At 34.7% G+C, this 21,838-nt stretch overlaps 1 protein-coding gene across 7 annotated transcripts; it reads right to left on the minus strand.

The window, feature by feature from the left end:
- LOC107604667 (pyridoxal kinase) lies at window positions 12,882-19,974 on the minus strand. 7 transcript variants are annotated; one of them, XM_016306303.2, is made up of 14 exons: window positions 19,839-19,974; window positions 19,647-19,739; window positions 18,085-18,181; window positions 17,628-17,721; window positions 17,368-17,472; window positions 17,117-17,200; window positions 16,385-16,458; window positions 16,085-16,149; window positions 15,324-15,387; window positions 14,300-14,365; window positions 14,008-14,064; window positions 13,551-13,595; window positions 13,398-13,451; window positions 12,882-13,135 (listed from the first exon to the last, which is right to left on the minus strand). In XM_016306303.2, exons 3-14 carry the CDS (start codon window positions 18,160-18,162, stop codon window positions 12,995-12,997), a joined length of 927 nt encoding a protein of 308 aa, XP_016161789.1. In that variant the 5' UTR covers window positions 18,163-18,181; window positions 19,647-19,739; window positions 19,839-19,974; the 3' UTR covers window positions 12,882-12,994. The 7 variants fall into 7 exon arrangements, with proteins under 7 accessions (XP_016161789.1, XP_016161786.1, XP_016161788.1 ...); XM_016306300.2 differs by having other exon boundaries at window positions 19,640-19,739; XM_016306302.2 differs by having other exon boundaries at window positions 18,085-18,189; window positions 19,640-19,739.

The following is a 21,838-nucleotide window of genomic DNA, read 5'->3' on the forward strand; positions in this document are numbered from 1 at the left end:
ATTTTTGAAATTTTTATGAAAAACATGAAAATTATGCAATGCATGAAATTTTTAGATCAAAACAATGAATGCATGCAAGAATGCTATGAATGTCAAGATGAACACCAAGAACACTATGAATGTCAAGATGAACATCATAGACACAATTTTGAAAAATTTTTAATGCAAATAAAACATGCAAGACACCAAACTTAGAATTCTTTAATGCTTAGACACTAAGAATTCAAGAATGCATATGATAAACATGGAAAGACACAAAACAAAAAATCATCAAGATCAAACAAGAAGACTTACCAAGAACAACTTGAAGATCATGAATAACACTATGAATGCATGAATTTTCGAAAAAATGCAAGATGCATATGCAATTGACACCAAACTTATAACATGACACATGACTCAAACAAGAAACAGAAAAATATTTTTGATTTTTATGATTTTCTAATTTTTTTGTATTTTCTTTTAATTTTTTCGAAAATATTTGGGAAAAAGGAAGCAATAAATTCATAGTCCTCAATCAAAATCCTGGGAATTAGACATGGCTTAATAACCAGCCAAGCTAAAACATGTTATATGAGATATTAGAATTCATTCTCAAAAATTTTGAAGAAAAATATATTTTTGAAAACATTTTTATTTTTATTTTTTTCGAAAACAGATGAGATATTTTTGAAAATATTTTTGAAAAATTTTTGAAAATAAAATAAAAAGAAAATTACCTAATCTGAGCAACAAGATGAGCCGTCAGTTGTCCAAACTCGAACAATCCCCGGCAACGGCGCCAAAAACTTGGTGGACGAAATTGTGATCACATTAATGTAGTACTCTTTGTTATTGTATGGAATCATTATTATGGCTTATAAATCCACTTCCGGGGCCCATTTGGTGTGTGTTTGGGCTGAGCTTAAGTGGAGCACGTGCAGAGGCCATTTGTGGAGTTGAACGCCAGTTTCTGTGCCAGTTTGGGCGTTCAACTCTGGTTTTGGATCCTTTTCTGTCACTGGACGCCAGAATTGGGCAGAAGACTGGCGTTGAACGCCAGTTTACGTCGTCAATTCTTGGCCAAAGTATGGACTATTATACATTGCTGGAAATCCCTGGATGTCTACTTTCCAACGCAATTGGAAGCGCGCCATTTCGAGTTCTGTAGCTCCAGAAAATCCACTTTGAGTGCAGGGAGGTCAGAATCCAACAGCATCAGCAGTCCTTTTTCAACCTCTGAATCTGATTTCTGCTCAAGTCCCTCAATTTCAGCCAGAAAATACCTGAAATCACAGAAAAACACACAAACTCATAGTAAAGTCCAGAAATGTGAATTTAACATAAAATCTATTAAAAACATCCCTAAAAGTAACTAGATCCTACTAAAAACATACTAAAAACAATGTCAAAAAGCGTATAAATTATCCGCTCATCAACCACTCATTCATCTCAACATCTTCATCTCTACCACACTTAACTTATGTTCATACTCTCTTTTGACTGCCCAACACTCTGTACCATAAAGCATAATCTAATAGCAATGCGATAGAATTTACCTTTAAGTTTTAAAGGCTCTTGGATATGCTCTCTAAGTACTTCCAAAACTAATGTGAAAAGATATGAACTTGATACTTGGTCAAGATGGTATTTTTGTCATTTTAGAACTAAGGAACAGAATGATAATCTCGTCACGTTCAAAGATATGAATATGAGAAGAATTACACCATGCCGGTCTTGGACATCAAGAAGACCAAGAGTCCATCTCAAAAACAGTGGTACTGAAATGGTGACAACTCATAAGGCCCATTGGGTAAAGTCAAAACAGCAAGAAGCCCAATAATGCTTTTCAAATTCGGTGAGAGGCATAACTTATTATTAATTTTCAAATTTTTTTAGGCATTTATTTTAATTTTTTTGCTGTTAGAGTTTGTTGGAAGAATTGATTTACTTTTGATTTGCTTAGTAGTATTTTTAGAGATTTTAAATTTAAATCAAATCTGATATAATCTAATAAGATCAAATCTAATTTAAATTAGCTATCATATCTTTAGGATTTTAAAATTCAAATCAAATCTGATCTAATCCAATAAGATCAAATTTGATTTAAATTAGTTATCTTATCTTTAGAAGATTTAAATTAAGTTATCTTATATTATCTTTTAGCTAATTTGTTAGGGACCTATTTTAAACACCATTGATGAGATAATTTACACAACTTTTGATGAATAAAATTTTTAGTTGCTTTATGCACATTTTTTAGTGTGATTAAGTGAGGTGAGTGATTTGCTTCGCTTGTTGCATGAAGAAGATTGAAGGATCCAACACTAAGGTGATCTGCGTGGTGGTTTCTTTCAATTTTCATCCCCCTGATCTAGGTTGTCAAGGACATGTTCTTTGAAGGTCTAGTAGAAATCGCTTCCGGTGACCTAGGTAGCTAAAAACAAATTTCTTAGAAGTCTAGTAGGAAAACCCTCATCTATCCTTTATGTTTTCGTTGTGTCTTTTTTATTGTGTCTTTTCTCCATCATTTTCTTATCCCTTTATCCTTTGTTATAATTTCTTATCATCTGATATCAGTTACAATTCGTAGATAAATTCTTATTTATCAACACCTTCTTGTTTAATATCTTTATTTTTCTCTTCAATTTCTACAAATTTACTTTAGAGTCCAAAAAAAATAATGAAATTTCTTATTTAGTTTTGTGTTTCTGCAGTTATTATATCTTAAAGTCAAGGTTAAAAAAAGGTAAAAAAAAAAAAAAGATGTGAAAAAAATTTAAAAACAAAAATTCATCTTTAAATTTTGGTTCTGCAATTACGTTAATATGTGCTACACAAAAGAAAAAAAGATCATCAATTTTTTTCAGCTATGTTTTAACTTTCTAAATTTCCTTTAGGTTCCAATTAAGATTCAATTTTTCTAGTTACTGTCATCTTAGTATCACTTATTATTTTTCTTCTTTTGTCATATACTTTGGTTGTCTTCTTGTCAAGTTGAGCATCTCTATCATTCAGATTATCTTAGTTTTGGTATCTCAATTCCTCATTTTTTTAAAGTGCAACTTGTTAAAGCGATCCAAGAGTGAAAAAAGGCAAGAGTGGTGAGTTCAACAGAGGGTAAAAGCCACATATTGAGTATAAACACGAGTGTCCTACTCTGAGTGATATGGTGCACGAAATTGTGATCTCAGAAAACGGCGCCAAAAACTCTGTACGCACGTCTTAATAAATTATTTTTCATTCACAACTTCGATACAACTAACCAGCAAGTGCACTGGGTCGTCCAAGTAATAAAACCTTACGTGAGTAAGAGTCGATCCCACGGAGATTGTTCGTATGAAGCAAGCTATGGTCATCTTGTAAATCTCAGTCAGGCGGATAATAATTGATTATGGAGTTTTCGAAGATAAATAATAAATAGACAGAAAATAAAGATAGAAATACTTATGTAAATCATTGGTGAGAATTTCAGATAAGCGTATAGAGATGCTTTCGTTCCTCTGAACCTCTGCTTTCCTGCTATCTTCATCCAATCAGTCCTACTCCTTTCCATGGCTGGCTTTATGTAAAGGCATCACCGTTGTCAATGGCTACATCCCATCCTCTTGTGAAAATGGTCCAAATGCTCTGTCACAGCACGGCTAATCATCTGAGGTTCTCGATCATACTGGAATAGGATTCACCCTCCTTTTGCGTCTGTCACTACGTCCACCACTCGCGAGTTTGAAGTTCGTCACAGTCATTCAATCCCAGAATCCTACTCGGAATACCACAGACAAGGTTTAGACTTTCCGGATTCTCATGAATGCCGCCATCAATCTAGCTTATACCACGAAGATTCTGATTAAGAGATCCAAGAGATAATCATCCAATCTAAGGTGGAACGGAAGTGGTTGTCAGGCACGCGTTCGTGGGGGAATGATGATGATTGTCACGTTCATCACATTCATGTTGAAGTGCGAATGAATATCTTAGAAGCGGAATAAGTTGAGTTGAATAGAAAACAGTAGTACTTTGCATTAATTCATGAGGAATAGCAGAGCTCCATACCTTAATCTATGGAGTGTAGAAACTCTACCGTTGAAAATACATAAGTGAAAGGTCCAGGCATGGCCGAATGGCCAGCCCCCAAAACGTGAGCAATATGATCCCCAGATGAACTAAAAATCATAAGATGTCAAATACAATAGTAAAAAGTCCTATTTATACTAAACTAGTTACTAGGGTTTACAAAAGTAAGTAATTGATGCATAAATCCACTTCCGGGGCCCACTTGGTGTGTGCTTGGGCTGAGCTTGAATATTACACGTGCAGAGGCTCTTTCTAGAGTTGAACGCCAAGTTGTAACGTGTTTTTGGCGTTCAACTCTGGTTTGTGACGTGTTTCTGGCGTTTAACTGCAGACAGCAGCGTAGAACTGGCGTTCAACACCCTTTTGCGTTGTCTAAACTCGGCCAAAGTATGGACTACTATATATTGCTGGAAAGCCCTGGATGTCTACTTTCTAACGCAATTGAAAGCGCTCCATTTTGAGTTCTGTAGCTCCAGAAAATCCACTTTGAGTGCAGGGAGGTCAGAATCCAACAGCATCAGCAGTCCTTCTTCAACCTCTGAATCTGATTTTTGCTCAAGTCCCTCAATTTCAGCCAGAAAATACCTGAAATCACAGAAAAATACAAAAACTCATAGTAAAGTCCAGAAATGTGAATTTAACATAAAAACTAATGAAAACATCCCTAAAAGTAACTAGATTCTACTAAAAATATACTAAAAATAATGCCAAAAAGCGTATAAATTATCCGCTCATCATGATACATGTGAGAAGAGTGTTATAAGGTCATTTCTTTCATAGGTTCTTTAGCGATGGCTAACAATGAAGCGACCCGCGATCCACAATTGACTTTCTGTGACCTCACAATCACTGGCGTACTAGAAAAGATTGAACAGCGTCTTGAGGACATGACTTCAAGAATTAATTCTTTATCCCCTAGCCGACGAGTGCGGTCCCGAAAATCTGTTCATAATCATTCTAAGGAGTCTAAGGTGGAGACTTCACCCAGATCCTAGTGTCATAGACAACTGGAAGATATTGATAGTAACCTCAATGCTATCAAAATGCATATCCCAGAATTTAAAGACAAAAGTAACCCTGAGGCTTACCTGGAATGGGAACAGAAGGTGGAGCTCCTATTTCAGTGTCACAACTACTCTAAGGTGAAAAAGGTACGACTAGCGACTATAGCATTCTCAAATTATGCCCTTGTCTGGTGGGCTGAGCTAGACAAAAATAGAGGACGGATCAGAAAACCACCAATTCAATCTTAGGAGAAGATAAAGAAAATCAATGGGAATCGATTTATGCCATCATCATACCATAATGAGTTTCTTGAACAGCTTCATAAGTTGAAACAAGGTTCCAAATCAGTAATGCAATACCACAAGGAGTTGATGTCTTTGGGAACCAAGGCTAATATTACAAAGTGTTCTAATATTCTTATGAGACGCTTTCTTATTGGACTAAATAAAGACATTGCAGATAATGTCAAACTTTACCATTGCACAACTATGAAGGATTTAGTCACTATTGCGACTGAGGTGGAGCAGATGAAGAAGAATATTATGGATTGACATAAGAAGATGAGTTTTCCTAAGCATATCTCTCATTCTTCTTCCAAGCCAATGACGGAAGAATTTGTTGAGTATGCTGTAAAAAGTGATGTGTACTTGGAGGAATCTAAAAATCAAGAGAAAAAAGAAACAGAGAAAGAGAGCGAGTGTTTGAGTGAAAATTATCAATGTTCAATAATTGAAAGTGAGAGTTTTGAGAGAAAATATGAGAATAGTGAGAGAAAGGAGTCAATGAGCGACAAAAAAACTTAGAGTAATAAACCAACTCGTGAGAGAGGTCTAAAAAGTTCTAAAGTAGACAAGAGTGCATTAGTATCATTGAATTCCAAAGAGTCTTTAATTTGTCATATATCTAACCATAAAATTCCTAGTGTTTTTATGTCAACTTTTCAAGGTTTTACAGATTCACTGGACAATTATGGAGGCATTAATATGAATGAAAAGGAAGAAAGACAAATAATTACACACCTTGGACAAGGTAATGAGAACTTGATTGCTAATGAATTATTCATGAGGTATGATTTAATCATAACTCTTACACCTAAATTCTTAGTATTTAATTATATGAAGAATTTTTATGCAACTAAATCTTATTTTTGCTCTATATCTATTGCTTGTGAAGATATTGATTTAAAGTGCCATAGCAGAATAGAAAAAATCTCAGATATGTTATCTATATATTTTTATTGGCCTCATAACGTAGGAGTATAGATGAAATTTATTCTGATTTTATTACATCTAAGAAAGTTGAATCTCAAGCATTTCTTGAATATGTTGCGCATTTCTTTGCTTATTGCTACTCATACTTGGATTGATATTTCTATGGATTTTCTACTTGGGTTGCAGAGGATTAGAAACGTACACATATCATTAATTTTTCAGTGGATAGATTTAATATGATGATATTTATAATTGCAAATCAAAATATTAAAGATGTCACACACATTATTGAGTTGTTTCTCAAAGAGTTTATGCTAATTTATGCTAGTTGTTTGGATGAACATATCTTGCATGTTAAGCCTGTTTTGGATAATTCTGTGTGAGGTATTAAGTATCCTCATAACTCTGATATTTATAATTATGTTGGTTGTTATCCTTGGGAATCTCTGAATGTCTTTCAGTTTTTTACTATTTTAAAATTCTTATTTTTACCCTTGAGTAATGGTGTTACTTTAGATGGTAAAAGTATAGTTAGAAATATTGAAGTTGCACACATGAGGAACATAGCCACAATTTAGTGGGTAGAGAAGAGCCGTCAAACCATGGTTTTTGAACTCGAAGATTGGGTTGGAATTTTTTGGAGGGAAGAAGAGCTTCTCATTCACAGTAAAACAACACTTGTTGCTAGAGAAGATGGTCCATTCCGGGTGTTAGGGATTATCAAGGACAGTTCTAGCAAGCATAACTTCCTTGGTAGGTATGATAGTCCACTTGTGTTTAGTATCTCTAATTTTTCTCCTTTTGATATATATTCAAATTCGAGGACAAATCTTTTTGAAGAGGGAGAGGATGATACGTGGTCAGGAGGGCATTTTTGTTATTTTAGAACTAAGAAACAGAATGGTAATCTCGTCACATTTAAGAATATTAGAAGAATTATACCATGTTGGTCTTGGACATCAAGAAGACCAAGAGTCCATCTCAAAAACAGTGGTGCTGAAATAACGACAACTCATAAGGCCCATTGAGCTAAGTCAAGACAGCAAGAAGCCCAATAATGCTTTTCAAATTCGGTGGGAGGCATAACTTATTATTAATTTTTGAATTTTTTTAGACATTTATTTTAATTTGTTTTTCTGTTAGAAATTGTTGGAAGAATTGATTTATTTCTGATTTGTTTAGTAGTATTTTTAGGAATTTTAAATTTAAATCAAATCTGATATAATCTAATAAGGTCAAATCTGATTTAAATTAGTTATAATATCTTTAGGATTCTAAAATTTAAATCAAATCTGATCTAATCTAATAAGATCAAATATGATTTAAATTAGTTATCTTATTTTTAAGAGATTTAAATTAAGGTATCTTATCTTATCTTTTAGCTAGTTTGTTAGGGGCCTATTTAAACACCTTTGGTGAGATGATTTATACAACTTTTGATGAATAAAATTTTTAGTTACTTTATGCACGTTTTCTAGTGTGATTAAGTGAGGTCAGTGATTTGCATTGCTTGTTGCATGAAGAAGATTGAAGGATCCAACACTAAGGTGATTTACATGGTGGTTTCTTTCAATTTTCATCCCTCTGATCTAGGTTGTCAAGGACAGGTTCTTTGAAGGTCTAATAAAAAATCTCTTCTGGTGACCTAGGTTGTTAAGAACATGTTTCTTAGAGGTCTAGTAGGAAAACCCTTATCTATCCTTTATGTTTCCGCTGTGTCTTTTCTGTTGCATCCTTTCTCCATCCTTTTCTTATCCCTTTATCCTTTGTTCTAATTTCTTATCAGGACTTAAGGATGATCCCTGATGTAATCCTATACTAATAAAAAAATTTACTTTCACAACATCTTGAGTCTTTATAATAGTTGTAGCCCCATCATACATGTCTTTAATTACACAAATATATGTGATCCTTACTTTCTTTCTTTCTAAAACCTTTTATAAGACCTCCCTTGGCACCCTATCATATACTTTTTTCAAATCAATAAACACCATATGTAGATCCCTTTTATTACTACAATACCTCTCCATCATCCTTCTTAACAGGTATGTAGCTTTAGTGGTGGATCTGCCTGACATAAAACTAAATTGGTTCTCTGTAACTTGTATCTCTTGTCTCATCCTCCGTTCTATCATACTTTCCCATAACTTCATGGTATGGATTATGAGCTTGATCTCTCTATAATTTCTACAACTCTGTATATTCTCCTTATTGATGCAACTCCCCACTGCTGTGACTGAAACCTTCTCGGATGAGCAACTTTTTATGATTCAGAGGGCTCTATGGTTTGCAGATATTGCGAATTACAAAGCCATGAGGTTCATCCCCAATGAGTACACTAAACAGCAAGTTAGAATGCTTTTAAATTATGCTAAGTACTACTTGTGGGAAGAACCTTATCTTTTCAAGAGATGCTCATATGGTATGATCCGGTGTTATCTGAGATGAGGAATCACAATGGATCCTATGGCATTGTCACGGTTCAGAGTATGGAAGCCACTTTGGTGGTGAAAGGACAGCCACCAAGATCCTTCAGAGCGGTTTTTATTAGCCGACTCTCTTTCGAGACTCATGGGAATGTGTAAGAAACTGTGACAAGTGTCAAAGAGTTGGGAATCTCCCCAACAACCATGAGATGCCACAGCAGGGGATTTTAGAGATGGAGTTGCTTGATGTGTGGGGTACTGATTTCATGAGACCTTTTTCACCCTCATACTCAAACACTTAGGCTGCGTTTGTTTTTAGAGACAGGACAGAACATGACACTGAAATGGAGACAATACGAATAAAATCAATTACAATTTATAAATTATTTTTTAGCATTTTAAAAGAACAATTTTACTTTTGCTAATATTTATCTTTCAAAAGTTTCAAGATTAATTATTTTTATTACAAATCAAATAATATAATATAAGGTTAAAATGGTATTGAAGTAAAACGATAAAAAAAAAAGAATTATCTACCTCCAATAAAAAATTATACAGAAAGGAGAGAGTACCTGGAAAAGAAAGAGATAGAGGAAGAACAGGAAGAAAAAAAATATCTCTAAACAACGCAATAAGAAAAATAAGAAGGGGTAATAGTGGAAAAAAAGGAAAACAAAATTTATAAAATTGTCCGTGTCCACTCTTCCAAATCCCGTGTCCATCATTGTCCTTCGTGAAAGAGTGGACACACAAGTATAAAAAACTGTCTCGGAGACAATATGTCCACTGTCCATGTCTCTGCTTCCAAACACTTTTTAAACAAGTGTTGTCCATGTCTCCGTGTCCTGCCCCCGAAAACAAACGCTACCTTACATCTTGGTGGCAGTGAATTATGCGTCCAAGTGGGTGGAAGCAGTGGTTTTACCCACCAATGATGCCAAAGTAGTGCTGAGCTTTTTACAGAGATATATTTTCATCCAGTTTGGTGTCCCAAGGATACTGATTAGTGATGGAGGAAGCCACTTCTGCAACAGACAGTTGGACTCACTTCTACAGAGATACAGAGTCCGTCATAAAGTGACAACCCCTTATCACTCTCAAACAAGTGGATAAGTTGAAGTCTCCAACAGGGAACTCAAGAGGATCCTAGAGAAGACTGTGAGTACTTCAAGGACTGACTTGGCAAGGAAACTAAATGGTGCTCTTTGGGTATACCGGACTGCATTCAAGACTCCTATTGGAATGTCCCCATACCAGTTAGTTTATGGTTAGACTTGCCACTTGCCAATGGAGTTGGAGCACAGAGCATATTGGGCAACAAAGTTCCTGAACTTTGACACTAAGGCTGCAAGAGAGAAAAGGCTACTCCAACTAAATAAACTTGATGAGTTCAGAAGCTATGCCTATGAGAATGCCAAGCTCTACAACGAAAAAACCGAGCTGTGGCGTGAGAAGAAGATAACTGTGAACATTTGAGCCAGGCCAGAAAGTTTTACTATTCAATTCTAGGCTCAAGCTCTTTCTTGGGAAGCTAAAGTCCTGATGGTCAGGACCTTTTGTGGTAACCGAAGTGTCGCCTTATGGTTACGTGGAACTTCAGGAAGAGAACTCAGATAGAAGGTTCACAGTCAATGGCCAGAGGGTAAAGCACTATCTTGGAGGCGAGATCAATCGTCAGATGTCCACTCATCTTCTGACTTGGCAGAACTGACTGTCAAGCTAATGACGGTAAAGAAGCGCTTGTTGGGAGGCAACCCAACCCTTAGTATCCTTGATTTTATGTTCAGTTTGTAATTCTCATTTCTTTTTATCTATATCTGATGATTATTCTTAGTTTTTCCTTGGTTTAATAGTGATTGTGGTCATGCAAAGTATTTAGAATAGGAACAAGAGGAATCTAAAAGAGAAACAGAACACCCAAGAGAGCAGTTTACTCAAGTGTTCTTGCGTTAAACACATACATGGGTGTTTAGTGCCAGAGATGGCACAATTATCAAGGAGATCTCTGATGGGTGGCGATAAATGTCAGACTGAGCGTTTAGCGCCGAGGAGCACACAAATCGAAGATGAATTACGTCGATTTGGGCCCTAAACACCAGGTTGGGGGTTTAGCGCCAGGATTGCCAGTTAGGTTGCCGGCGTGAAACGCTAGAGAGGGCACTAAATGCCAGCTGGACGTTTTGCGCCAGGCCTCGTCTCTCACTTTCAAAAAAAAAATTTGCAACATTGGCGTTAAACGCCAAGGGGGACGTTTAACGCCCCAGAGGGCACAAGTTTCACAACGTTGTGGCGCTAAACGCTAAAGCTGGCGTTTAGCGCCAGCGACGCAGCATTGGATTTTGAAAAAAGGGAATGCAAATTTGCAACAGTAACAACTACACTCCCTCCCTTTTGACTGTTTCATACCGCTCTCCCTTCCATCATTACCTCCCCTATATCACCCTCAATTCATTTTTCACCCCAAATCCATTCATTCAATTTTCCACATCCCATCACCATATCATTTCTCATCAAATCTTCCCCAAATCTCTCTTTCCCAATCCTTAACCCAGAATTCCATTCATTTTGTTTTTCTTTTTCTTTTCCTACCTCCCTTCCCACACTCAAATTGTAACCCCCACCCTCTCTATATCTATCCTCTCAGTTTTCACCTTTGTCTTAGTCACCACCATTCTCGTCCCTTTTACCTTTTATTTTCCTTTTCTTATTTTCTTTTTCTTTGCTCAGGGATGAGCAACAGTTCTAAGTTTGGTGTTGGGGCGCTCTGCTTTTCTATTTTTTTTTCTCGTATCCCATATGGCACCCAAGACCGAAAAATCCTCTTCTAGAAAGAGAAAATAAAAGGCTCCCGCAATCGGTCTGTTTGATAACAACCAGTTCTATTCCAAAATCCATGAGGATCACTTCCACGAGATTGTGAGCAAAAAGAAGATGATCTTAGAGGTCTGACTTGATTTGCAGCCGGATGAATATCCAGAGATTTGGGAATAGATTCTGAGGAGGGGTTGGGAAGTTCTATGCAACCTTGTGACTGATGTGGGTCTGCTGATGGTTAGGGAGTTCTACGCCAATGCTTGGGTGACTTACAAGCATGTCAAGGGCGTGAACCACAACCCGAAGAACTGGCGCACTATGGTCAAAGGGGGGATTTTAGAGTTTAGTCCAGAAAGGGTAAGGGATATCCTTCAGCTGCCACCATCTAGAGATGACCCTCACTCTTATACTCAGAGAGTCAACACTGATCAGAGACTGAACCAGATTCTCACCGACATATGCCTCCCCAGAGCAAAGTTGAGGAGGGATTCTAGAGGTCAACCATATGAACTGGGCAAGCATGATCTGAGGCCGATTGCTCGGGGGTGGTTGGAGTTCATTCAGCATCCATCATTCCTACGAGTCACCGGTTCAAGGTTACTACTATTGACCAAGCCGTGTTGATTCACTGCATCATGCTCGATAATGAGGTAGAGGTGCATCGTGTAATCCCGCATTAGTTATACAGCATAACGGAGAAGGCCTCCACCTCTACTAGATTGGCCTTCCCCCACATCATCTTCCACTTATGTGAGGCCGCTCGAGTCCACATTGAAGGAGACACCCCTATCGACATTGAGAGGTTGATCACTCAGAGGGATATGAGCTAGTTCACCNNNNCGCAAGCATCTTTCCTCTATTTTCTTATTATTTTAAATATAAATTTATTGAGTTTTATTTAGATTTTAGTGTTTGAAACCTACTTGAATACTACCTTGAAGCACATTATGGTTTTACGACCGAATTTGGCAAAATTCGTGCATAAGAGAAAGGTAAAAAGTGGATGCTGTCAACCCTGATCTCAAACTCCAACAAACATAACTTGAACTACAGAAATCCAATTGATGCAGTTCCAACAGCATTAGAAAGCCAATTTTCAGAATTTTCCAACAATGTATAATAATCTATATTTTTTTCTGGCATCGCAGCCTCATGAGATGCTAAACACCGAGCCTGACATTTAGCACTAGAAAGACAGTAACGTTTCTGCCTCCTAGGGCGCTAAACGCCAAACAAATTTGGCGTTTACCACCAGTAGCACGGATCCAACTTTAAGGAAAGGACTTCATTAGTTAAATTTGGGTCATATTTATCTTATTTTATTTTGTTTTACTTTTTTTTTTTTCCCAAACAATCTTTTGGGCTTTAGATATGTGAAAAATGAAGCAACTTGTCTACCTAATTACTTGTAATGTAACTACTGACAAATCCTTTCATAAAAGTTTAAATATTGTAAGCACATAAATGTTGAAATCACATAAGCAATTAGCTGTATATTTCAGCTTTAAATGTGATTTCTGGGCTGCGAATATCATCCTGGCTTTGAATTAATCTGATCTCTAGACTGGTTGACCGGGGATCATGACCTGCACTTTTGTAGTCATTGAGTGTCCTTTGCAAAAGAGCCTGCAAACATGGGCAATACTTGCATCATTTATCAATTATCATCAATTGTCATTGTTCGAAAGTTGACGGCTTCATCAATCATCATGAATGTCAAAAGTTTGAAAATCTGAAAATTGATATCCTCAATTGACTAGACGGCAATAAATTGGTCAAAGAAGTCAAATGCTAAAAGAACTTCCATCACTCCACCAGTATTTGCACACCATCATCAGAGGAGGAAGAAAAGAGTACGCTTAAAGTAACATGTGAAGAAAATGAATACCTGCAAGCTTGATACTGCAAGTTCTGCAGTAATCTCAAGGTTGTCAGGGTATTTCTGCAATGCATAAAGACATACAGCTCGTTACTATTATGGTCATGGGTATAATTGGAAGGCTCTATAACTATAACCATAACTCCTAAGCAAAGGTATTACATTACTCCAACCAAGAAGAAGTGCAGTCATGAGATCTCCCGTTCCCTACAAGCAAAAAACAAAATTGAAATTTTGGTTACTGAAAGTTTGAAAGCTGAATTGGATTTGATAAATGTCTTACTGTCGAAAGAGCACCTGGTCAAATGGATAAACAATTAAATGGCAAGTGAATGAATTAATGAAAAATGAAATCCACTACATTGTGGTAGCTAGTTGCAAAGCAATAACATGGTGTGTTTGTCTACAAAAATAAGACAAAGGTGTCTGTGGGGATGTACATGATGAACAGGTCTCTGTATTTCAGTCATATTTAGAAAAATAGAGAGATACTTCGATAATCACATAAGAAAGGCAAACATTGATTAATAAAAGCTGAACTCGATCCAAGTTTGGCTTCACAAAAGCTTTAACATTCATAGATACATAACAATCAAACTTATCAAAAACTGAACTATACCGTAAAGTAAGCTGGTATTTTTGGAATCACAATCTTAAATTGTTTGGGAGGCTTTCCCTGTCACAAACAAATAAAACTAAGCGGTCACTGAAGAATATGCAGTATACAGAAGTGAAACCAGTATTTAAAACTAAAGTAGTTCTACAGAAAAATGAATTTAGACAAGCAACCATATTATGAAAGGTCAATATGAAAATTAAGAAAACTTGATTCACAATGTTGCTCATATCTAAAAGTGAAACCAGAAATAGAAAATTTGGATCAAATTACATTCAAGTGAAATCTAGCCCACCTTTTCCTTTTCATGGCTGCCAATGAGAAGAAGAGTCCCGTCTATATTTATACTTGTTATTACAACCTGAAGGGTCATATATATTAGCTAAATGTTTGAGAACTTAAATTGCAATTTTCAGAACAATTGACAAGTTCATTATAATTTGTAACACTTAGGCATATACTATTTCTTGGAATTAAAAAAAAACAGTGAAAAAGAGAACACTTCGAAAAGAATATCTAAAACTTTAGAACAATAAACCTCAAACTTTGAACTATGTGTCTATGAGAGTAAATGCAAGTTGCCTATAAAAATAGAGGTGCATCACATTAGGCTAACACGATATCTGACCTCTCAAATGATGTTTCAAAATTTTATTTTTTTAAGAAATAAAAGCCACAATTTTCATTGGAGCAAGAGACCTAAATCATTTTTACGTTAACAAAGAAATATGACAATTAAAAAAATAATGAGATATCTTGTTATGTGGGACTTTGAGCACCCCATAATACCCAAGTCCCTGACATATCATCATCATCATCATCATCATCATATCATCATTACTAAAATTTAATTTTAATGCATTAACATTGTAAATTTTTTTTCAGTATCATCAAATTATTTTCATTGAGAAGATTTAACTACTAGTGTGAAAGATAACTACGTTTATTAACGTGGCAATATATGATTGAATGTATGTGTGAAATTAAAATGTAATATTGACAATGCATGGAAATTTAATGAAATAAAGGAGGGAGATAACGATCCAATTTAAAGTTTAGTCAAAAGCAAAATGCAATTGAGTATAGATGGTTTGATCCAACAATCCTAAAAGCAGATGAGCATTATCTGTAATGTGTAATCCATGTCTTGCCATTCAGTGAAATATTGATGGTGGAAGAGATGCCGAAGTTATGTGGTTCCAGTTCTACCCAAAGGACTATCTAAATCAATAAATAATGAAATATGCATAGTTGCAACAGTACTGAATATTTCCCTTGTCTAAATAGGAGTTTTTCCATGTACAAATATAAAGATAAACCTTTGATGGTCCAGCCTCATGAAGAAAATTACAAGCTTTCCGGCCATCATCTTCAGATTGAATCCTACAATAAGTACAATGAATAAATATGCAGGTAAAACTGACATATTCGTATAGATACACAAACAGAATAAACAAGTAAAAATCTGATGGCATCAGTTGTGACAAAGAAGCAGCATAATAGTAACGAAATTCATAATGCCTTCAGCTGTTGAAACTAATTTTTCAAATTTCAATCACTAGAAAACATCTAATAAAAAGGAAAATGTGTATAACAAACTTGTTTTAAAGTTTAAACCCATTTAATTCTGAGAAAAATTACAACGCAACAGATGAATACATGTATCGGTGCATAATAATAACAAGAATAAATAATAATAAGTTGGACTCCCCTCTCCCTCTCAAACTAATACTACCAAGATAATAAATAATAACAACAATGACAAAGAAGTGAAAATGGAACCTTCGTTAGAAACTATTGCAAGTAAATCAAAACTGTTGTTGTACACCACACTACAAATAGAGTGCTGAATGCAAAATTTCAATGTATGTTCATATCCTGATCCTGATCATAAAAAAATTAATCTACTTCTATAGACAAAAATTGATTATGAAGTTTCATACTTCAAAAACAAAAAGGGAACTAATCTTATACCACCTATAGAGTGGTAGACATTGAAACAAACAAACCAAAAGAAAGAAAACTATATAACAGGAGGGGAACAAAAGGCTTCATGCAACCTTAATTGTGGGATAATTACCTGAATCCTGTTAGTAGTTCTGCTTCAAACTGGTTAGGAGTTAACATTGAAGCTACTGGAACAACCTGCCAAAATGTGTTATTCAAATATGTAGTTTTGAAATTAAAAATAAGAAAGGTAACATGGAAAGGAATTTTGCTTGAATCTTTTCATAACTAGGAACCCAGTACTAGTGCATTAAAATATAGTTTTCAATTATTGGTAACTGAGCTAAAAGATTTATATTCTTTAAACTTGATGCATTGTATATATTATTTGCACATGAACGCCTGCAGAAACATCTTTGTTAACCAGTCTTACCCTTTCACGATAGACTGATATTAGCTCTTGAGGAACATAAAGTTTTCCTTCGTCACCCATCACTGGATCACAAACTGACAATGAAACACAAATTCTTTAACTGAAAATATACAAATTTGTTTAAATAATTCAAGTCAACTCAGATTACCCAAGCTTCAAATACAACCCATCATCAGGGAATGGAGAAAAAAAGAGATTCCAGTCCAGTACCAAAACAGAAAAATTAAGTCGTATTTTACAGTCTTAACATACCACTAACGAGTGAAAATTGCAATAAAACATTCGAGTAATGTTGGGGCAGGGAATGGAGAAAAAAAGAGATTCCAGTCCAGTACCAAAACAGAAAAATTAAGTCGTATTTTACAGTCTTAACATACCACTAACGAGTGAAAATTGCAATAAAACATTCGAGTAATGTTGGGGCAGTTCGGAACAAACTGTAGTTGACACTAATAAAGAAAAAGCAAAGTCCCTTCTAGCTACAACAGTATGTAAATTTCCTTTTTTGTTTCTCACTTTTCCTCTGAGGACATGAGCTATGTCCTCCATTCTTTACTTTAATTAATATCTAAATATTCATAAAAGCTAGACCACTATAAGATGGTCACATGCTAAAATAAACCCGAAAATGATAAACAATCATATCAAAACATTTTATAAGGCCAAAATAGGAAAACTTATCCTATCTTGTAAAGTTCTATTGGTGTGTGAACACAGCACTAAAAGTCTTACCATATATAAGTTTCGGGTTTACTGAGCGAAGCTTGCTAACAACTTCTAATACAGTGTCTAAAAAAGAGACTGAACCGATATAACCTGAAAATATAGAAATTATATCAGATAGAAGTAAGGAAAATAGGGAACAAAAAAAAAACACAACAAATTGGCTGGCGAGTAAGCTCTGACAAAAACACATTACCGCACAAAAATACAGCACAAATAGAATAACAACTAGTGTGGTTACAAAACTCTACATGTCTCACCTGTTAATAAATGAGTATAGTACAACAAATCATTTCCTTCAAGACCTTCTATTAGTTCCCAGAGTTGTTGTCCATTCAAAACCTGACCCTTAAAAGTAGGGTATCCTGCATTATAGTCCTCAAATCCATTTAACAAAAAACTTCACCTTAAATTTTAACGAGGATACCAATACCATCCTTGAAACTTATTCAGAATGACAGATACAACATCGCACCCTATTATGTATGATAGGCTTCAGAGCGAAATAGAAGCAGCTTGCCTGTATGATTAGAGAACTGCACAGAGTTAATCGGATCCACATCATAGCCCAATAGTTGCAGAGGGAAGACAGCTGATTTATTACCAACATACCCCTGAGAAGAACAACACAAAAAATGACCATGATGTCAAGCTAGCTAGTTACTCAACCATCTCTATGCATGCAACAAACAACAACATTCAGAATTATTGTATTGGCAACACCAAACTTGGTAGAACTAGAATTTGAGTGCCAATAAAGTTAAAATTCTTTTAATCATTCACCATGTGTCCAATCATTGACCAAAGCATATTTGATTTGAATTTGATCACCAAGAAACTAATAGCACCTAAACATCATAGTATCTTGCTACTGCTAACGAGCTAAGAGCGCATTTGACGAATTATTATCACTGAATAAGTAACATGATGAAGCAAAATCCAAAATGAAAGGGAAAAACCGAAGAAATGAAAAGCACCTGAACGGTGTGAGATTGAATGCTGAGAACTCGACCAGTCTCCGAGGGAAGAACCAGTGAAAGGATTGGAGGCGCCATCTGTGAAGTTCTCGGGTTTCTTCTCTCCCGTAGAAATTGAAATAACAGAATGTTAAATTAAATTCACAAGAGAGCGAAATCAATTGCAGGATATGAAAATTAAAGAGTGACTGCAAGAATGTAAGTACATAACGAGAGAAAATTTGATTTAACCAGAAAACGTGAGTTTTAGGGGAGAATCTGAGTGGTGATGAGTTGATTAGCAGAGATTGCAACAACATCGAAGAAGAGCTTGATGCTGATGTAAATGTCCCCGAGTCACTTTTTGCATTCTATTATTATATTCATTCATTCATCTTATTTTATTCTTTTTTAATAATGAATTAAAAAAATTACATACTAATTACTGATTACTTATCTAAAAGATTTTAATCCCTATTTTAAATTGAGATTTTGGTAATTCTGAGGATTGGAATTCATTATTACGATAAGTTGTTGGTGAAAGTATGAAAGTGCCACTGGTGTCGTGTGGTGCAGTGTGGCTGCAGATATGCTTACTTCAAGCATGATGAATACACAGCCAAATTTCATTGCTCCATTTTTGGCCTTTGGATCAGATTGCGGGGAATAACTCAACAAAACCATTCATTGACTTGAATCAAGAACATAAATAAGTTAACAATATTTTGAACCTTTCTTGTTGGACTTGCCAATGAAATAAATAAACAAAAGGTGTTTTCTTCTTGGACGTTTAAGAGAGAATAGGAGACGAGAAATAGTGTTATATTTTTCTCTTCATTCCGGAAAAAAAGGAGAAACTAGTTTTTTTATTAGACATATTTATCTTTATTAGACCAATAGTATGAATCCATTTTTATCCTCACCACCTTCAGTTAAGAGTACCGATTCATCCAATATCACTCCTCTCACTACACCCATCTGATAGTGTGAGCAACAATGCAAAGGAGATAAAATTATTACAAACTTTGCCAAGTAAAAAAATTAACAAGCATGACTTAGTAATGATCAAATACACGTTATCAAAGTTTTTCCAATCAATCTATTATAAATTTTCAAAAAGAATGAAATGAAAATGCACTATATTTATCCAGCATATATTCTATATAGGATATAAACAATGGTCTAAATACCAACTTTTCTTTAAGTTTCACAAAAAAAAAAAGTTTCCTGTTTACTATGACATGATTAATTGCAATATTGCATAGTCTCTTCCATTACCTATTTTATTTCATATATCATCAAGGTTGAGCAGATCTCTAGAGGGGAAAAAGGCATTTAATGAAATCGGTAGATTACAAGTTTAAAATTTTGGAAACAGACCCAAGTTGACATTAGGAATTTGTTTATTAATGAACATGGCACTGGGAGTGTGAATGCGACCCAAGAAAAATAACCTCAAATAGAACGTTGTGGATGTAACATAGAATACAGAGAGAAATAGCAACGTGTAAAGTTAAAAAAACCAAACATGCATGCAAAATTGGATGAGGAAATCATGGAAAGGGTGAAGAATTACCGAAGACCTGGTTCAGATTTGAATTTGTCTCTGCGATATGAGAAAGTTATGTATCCTAATAGGTAGCTGGAATTGCGAGGGATGCGTTCTGAGTACGAAGCTGCAAATCACAAACTAAAGTGAAAAAAGGGAGGAAATCAGTGAAATAAAGAAGAGCACGAAGAAGATGTTGAGGGACGGCGAAGATTGAAGAACTCACGGCGACGGCAAAGAGTCTACGGCGGCACGGGTACGTTCGCACTACGCACAGAAAGTGGTGCTCAACAGAGAGAGATGGCTCGGAGACAGAGGCGTTTTTGACGACGAGAAAGAGACGGCCGACGACGGCGAGGATAGAGACATTTGAAATGGTACATTATTTTTTAATAACCAACTTATTTAAATTAGAACTCAAAAAAGAATACATAAAAAATAGATTAATTAGATTGATTTAAATTTAAAATAAGGTTTTGCGAAGAATAAAAATTATGTGTAAAAATTGAAACATTGATAATGTGAGAGAATATAGGCATGAGAAATTATGTGATGAGGATAACGTGGTCTGTATTTTGACGAGCAGAAACGGAATTATTCTCTTAAGGCCGTTAAAATGGGCCATCGGCTCAGTCCGTTTACCAATTTAAATAAGTGGACTTTGTTTCTAAAGTTAAATTTGTTTAAATTTTAGGTTAAACGGGTTGAGTTTGATTAACCCGAAAAAAATGACCCATTAACTAAAAGATATTGTTTGTTTAAGGATTTTGATTTTAAAGTGATATTTTTATCAAAATATTTTTCAAAAAATAAAATAAAAAGATAAATAGGCTGGTCCATTTAACTTATCAGACTGATCATAAACGATTCGAGCTGAAAAATTATGGTCTATAAATAAAGCGGGTTTAAAACGGTCCAACCCATTTAACCCGCATAGTTAACGGGCCGTGCTTAAATGAGTTAGACTAGCCCATTTGACAACCCTATTTTCTCTCACTCTTTTCTGTTTTATTTATTCCATCAACTTCACGTTTGTTTTAATATAATAATTGTTTATAACTGATATTCTCACGTATTAAAGGCTTTTTCTCATTATGTAACATGAACATGTACAACTTTATTTTTTTAAAAATTTAAATCAATCTAATTTGATTTATTTTGTTATGTACTCTTTTTTTAGTACTAATTCAAATGGTTTGATTTTTAAGAAAATAATATGCTAAATAATTTTAAATCACTAATTTTAGTCTTCTTAAACCAAAACGATGCGGTTTATGTTGAATAAAAAAACCAAATCTTCAAAAACCTTAATCGGTTCAACCAATTCATCAATTAATTACTAATTCGACCAATCTTTTTACTAGTTTTTTACAGATAAATTTTAAAGAATCGGCTAACTGATCAATTTTCAATTAATTCGGTCAAATTAATCGGTTCCCTCCAATTTCCAAAATCTTGATTTATAGTCATGTTGACAGATAGGATAATTAAATTTCCAACTAAAGAAGCTTGCCCAGGAGGCCACAAGGTGCTCGCGCGTTTTATTATTTTATAAACTTTTATAATATAATATGGGAAGTGCTAGGGGAACAATGAAAATTTTGAACAACATGAACAACCATCAATCAAATAAAAATACAGTACACTCTAATTTAATGCTATTAATTAAATTTACTCTTTTAACCCTATTAATTCACATTGTTTATACATTATTCAAAAATCTTGTTAATTACCTATACTTTTCCATATAATATAAGATGACTAGCGTGATCAAAATGATAGACTGCATAGCATATTTTTCAGTGTTAGATTGAATTTTCTGTTTTGAAAAATTTTTAAAGTATTTTTTTTTTATTTTAAATTGTGGCTTTCTCCTATACTGCATCCATGGATGCATGATCTATTAGTTTAGAACACTACATACACACACTAAGGACTATGATGTGCAATTATATTATAAAAGTCCATCCAACTCACAATAGTTTTAACAATATTTAATTAAAAAATAATTTTGAATTGATATAATGTAAATAGTAATTATTTAACTAAAGTTAGATTAGAGTAAAAAAGATCACCACTCCGATTTTTTTGAATTTCTTCCCTCTGAATACAAATATTTTTACGTTAATTGATTTTAAAAATGTTTGCTTTTTATTTTATTAATATCAATTATGATATATGATTTTTTTAGTGTCATTATTTTTTATTTTATTAATTTTGATCCTA

The sequence above is a fragment of the Arachis ipaensis genome, chromosome B06 (genome assembly GCF_000816755.2).
Source record: "Arachis ipaensis cultivar K30076 chromosome B06, Araip1.1, whole genome shotgun sequence".
In the NCBI taxonomy this organism is placed as follows: Eukaryota; Viridiplantae; Streptophyta; class Magnoliopsida; order Fabales; family Fabaceae; genus Arachis; species Arachis ipaensis.

Excerpts from the sequence above, each read along its gene's own strand:
- LOC107604667 (XM_016306303.2), bottom strand. The coding sequence starts at position 18,162 with ATGGCGCCTCCAATCCTTTCACTGGTTCTTCCCTCGGAGACTGGTCGA. Across the intron at positions 16,150-16,384 it reads TATCAGTCTATCGTGAAAGG|GTTGTTCCAGTAGCTTCAAT; the intron begins GTAAGACTGGTT and ends ACATTTTGGCAG. Across the intron at positions 14,065-14,299 it reads GCAGCCATGAAAAGGAAAAG|GGAAAGCCTCCCAAACAATT; the intron begins GTGGGCTAGATT and ends TGTTTGTGACAG.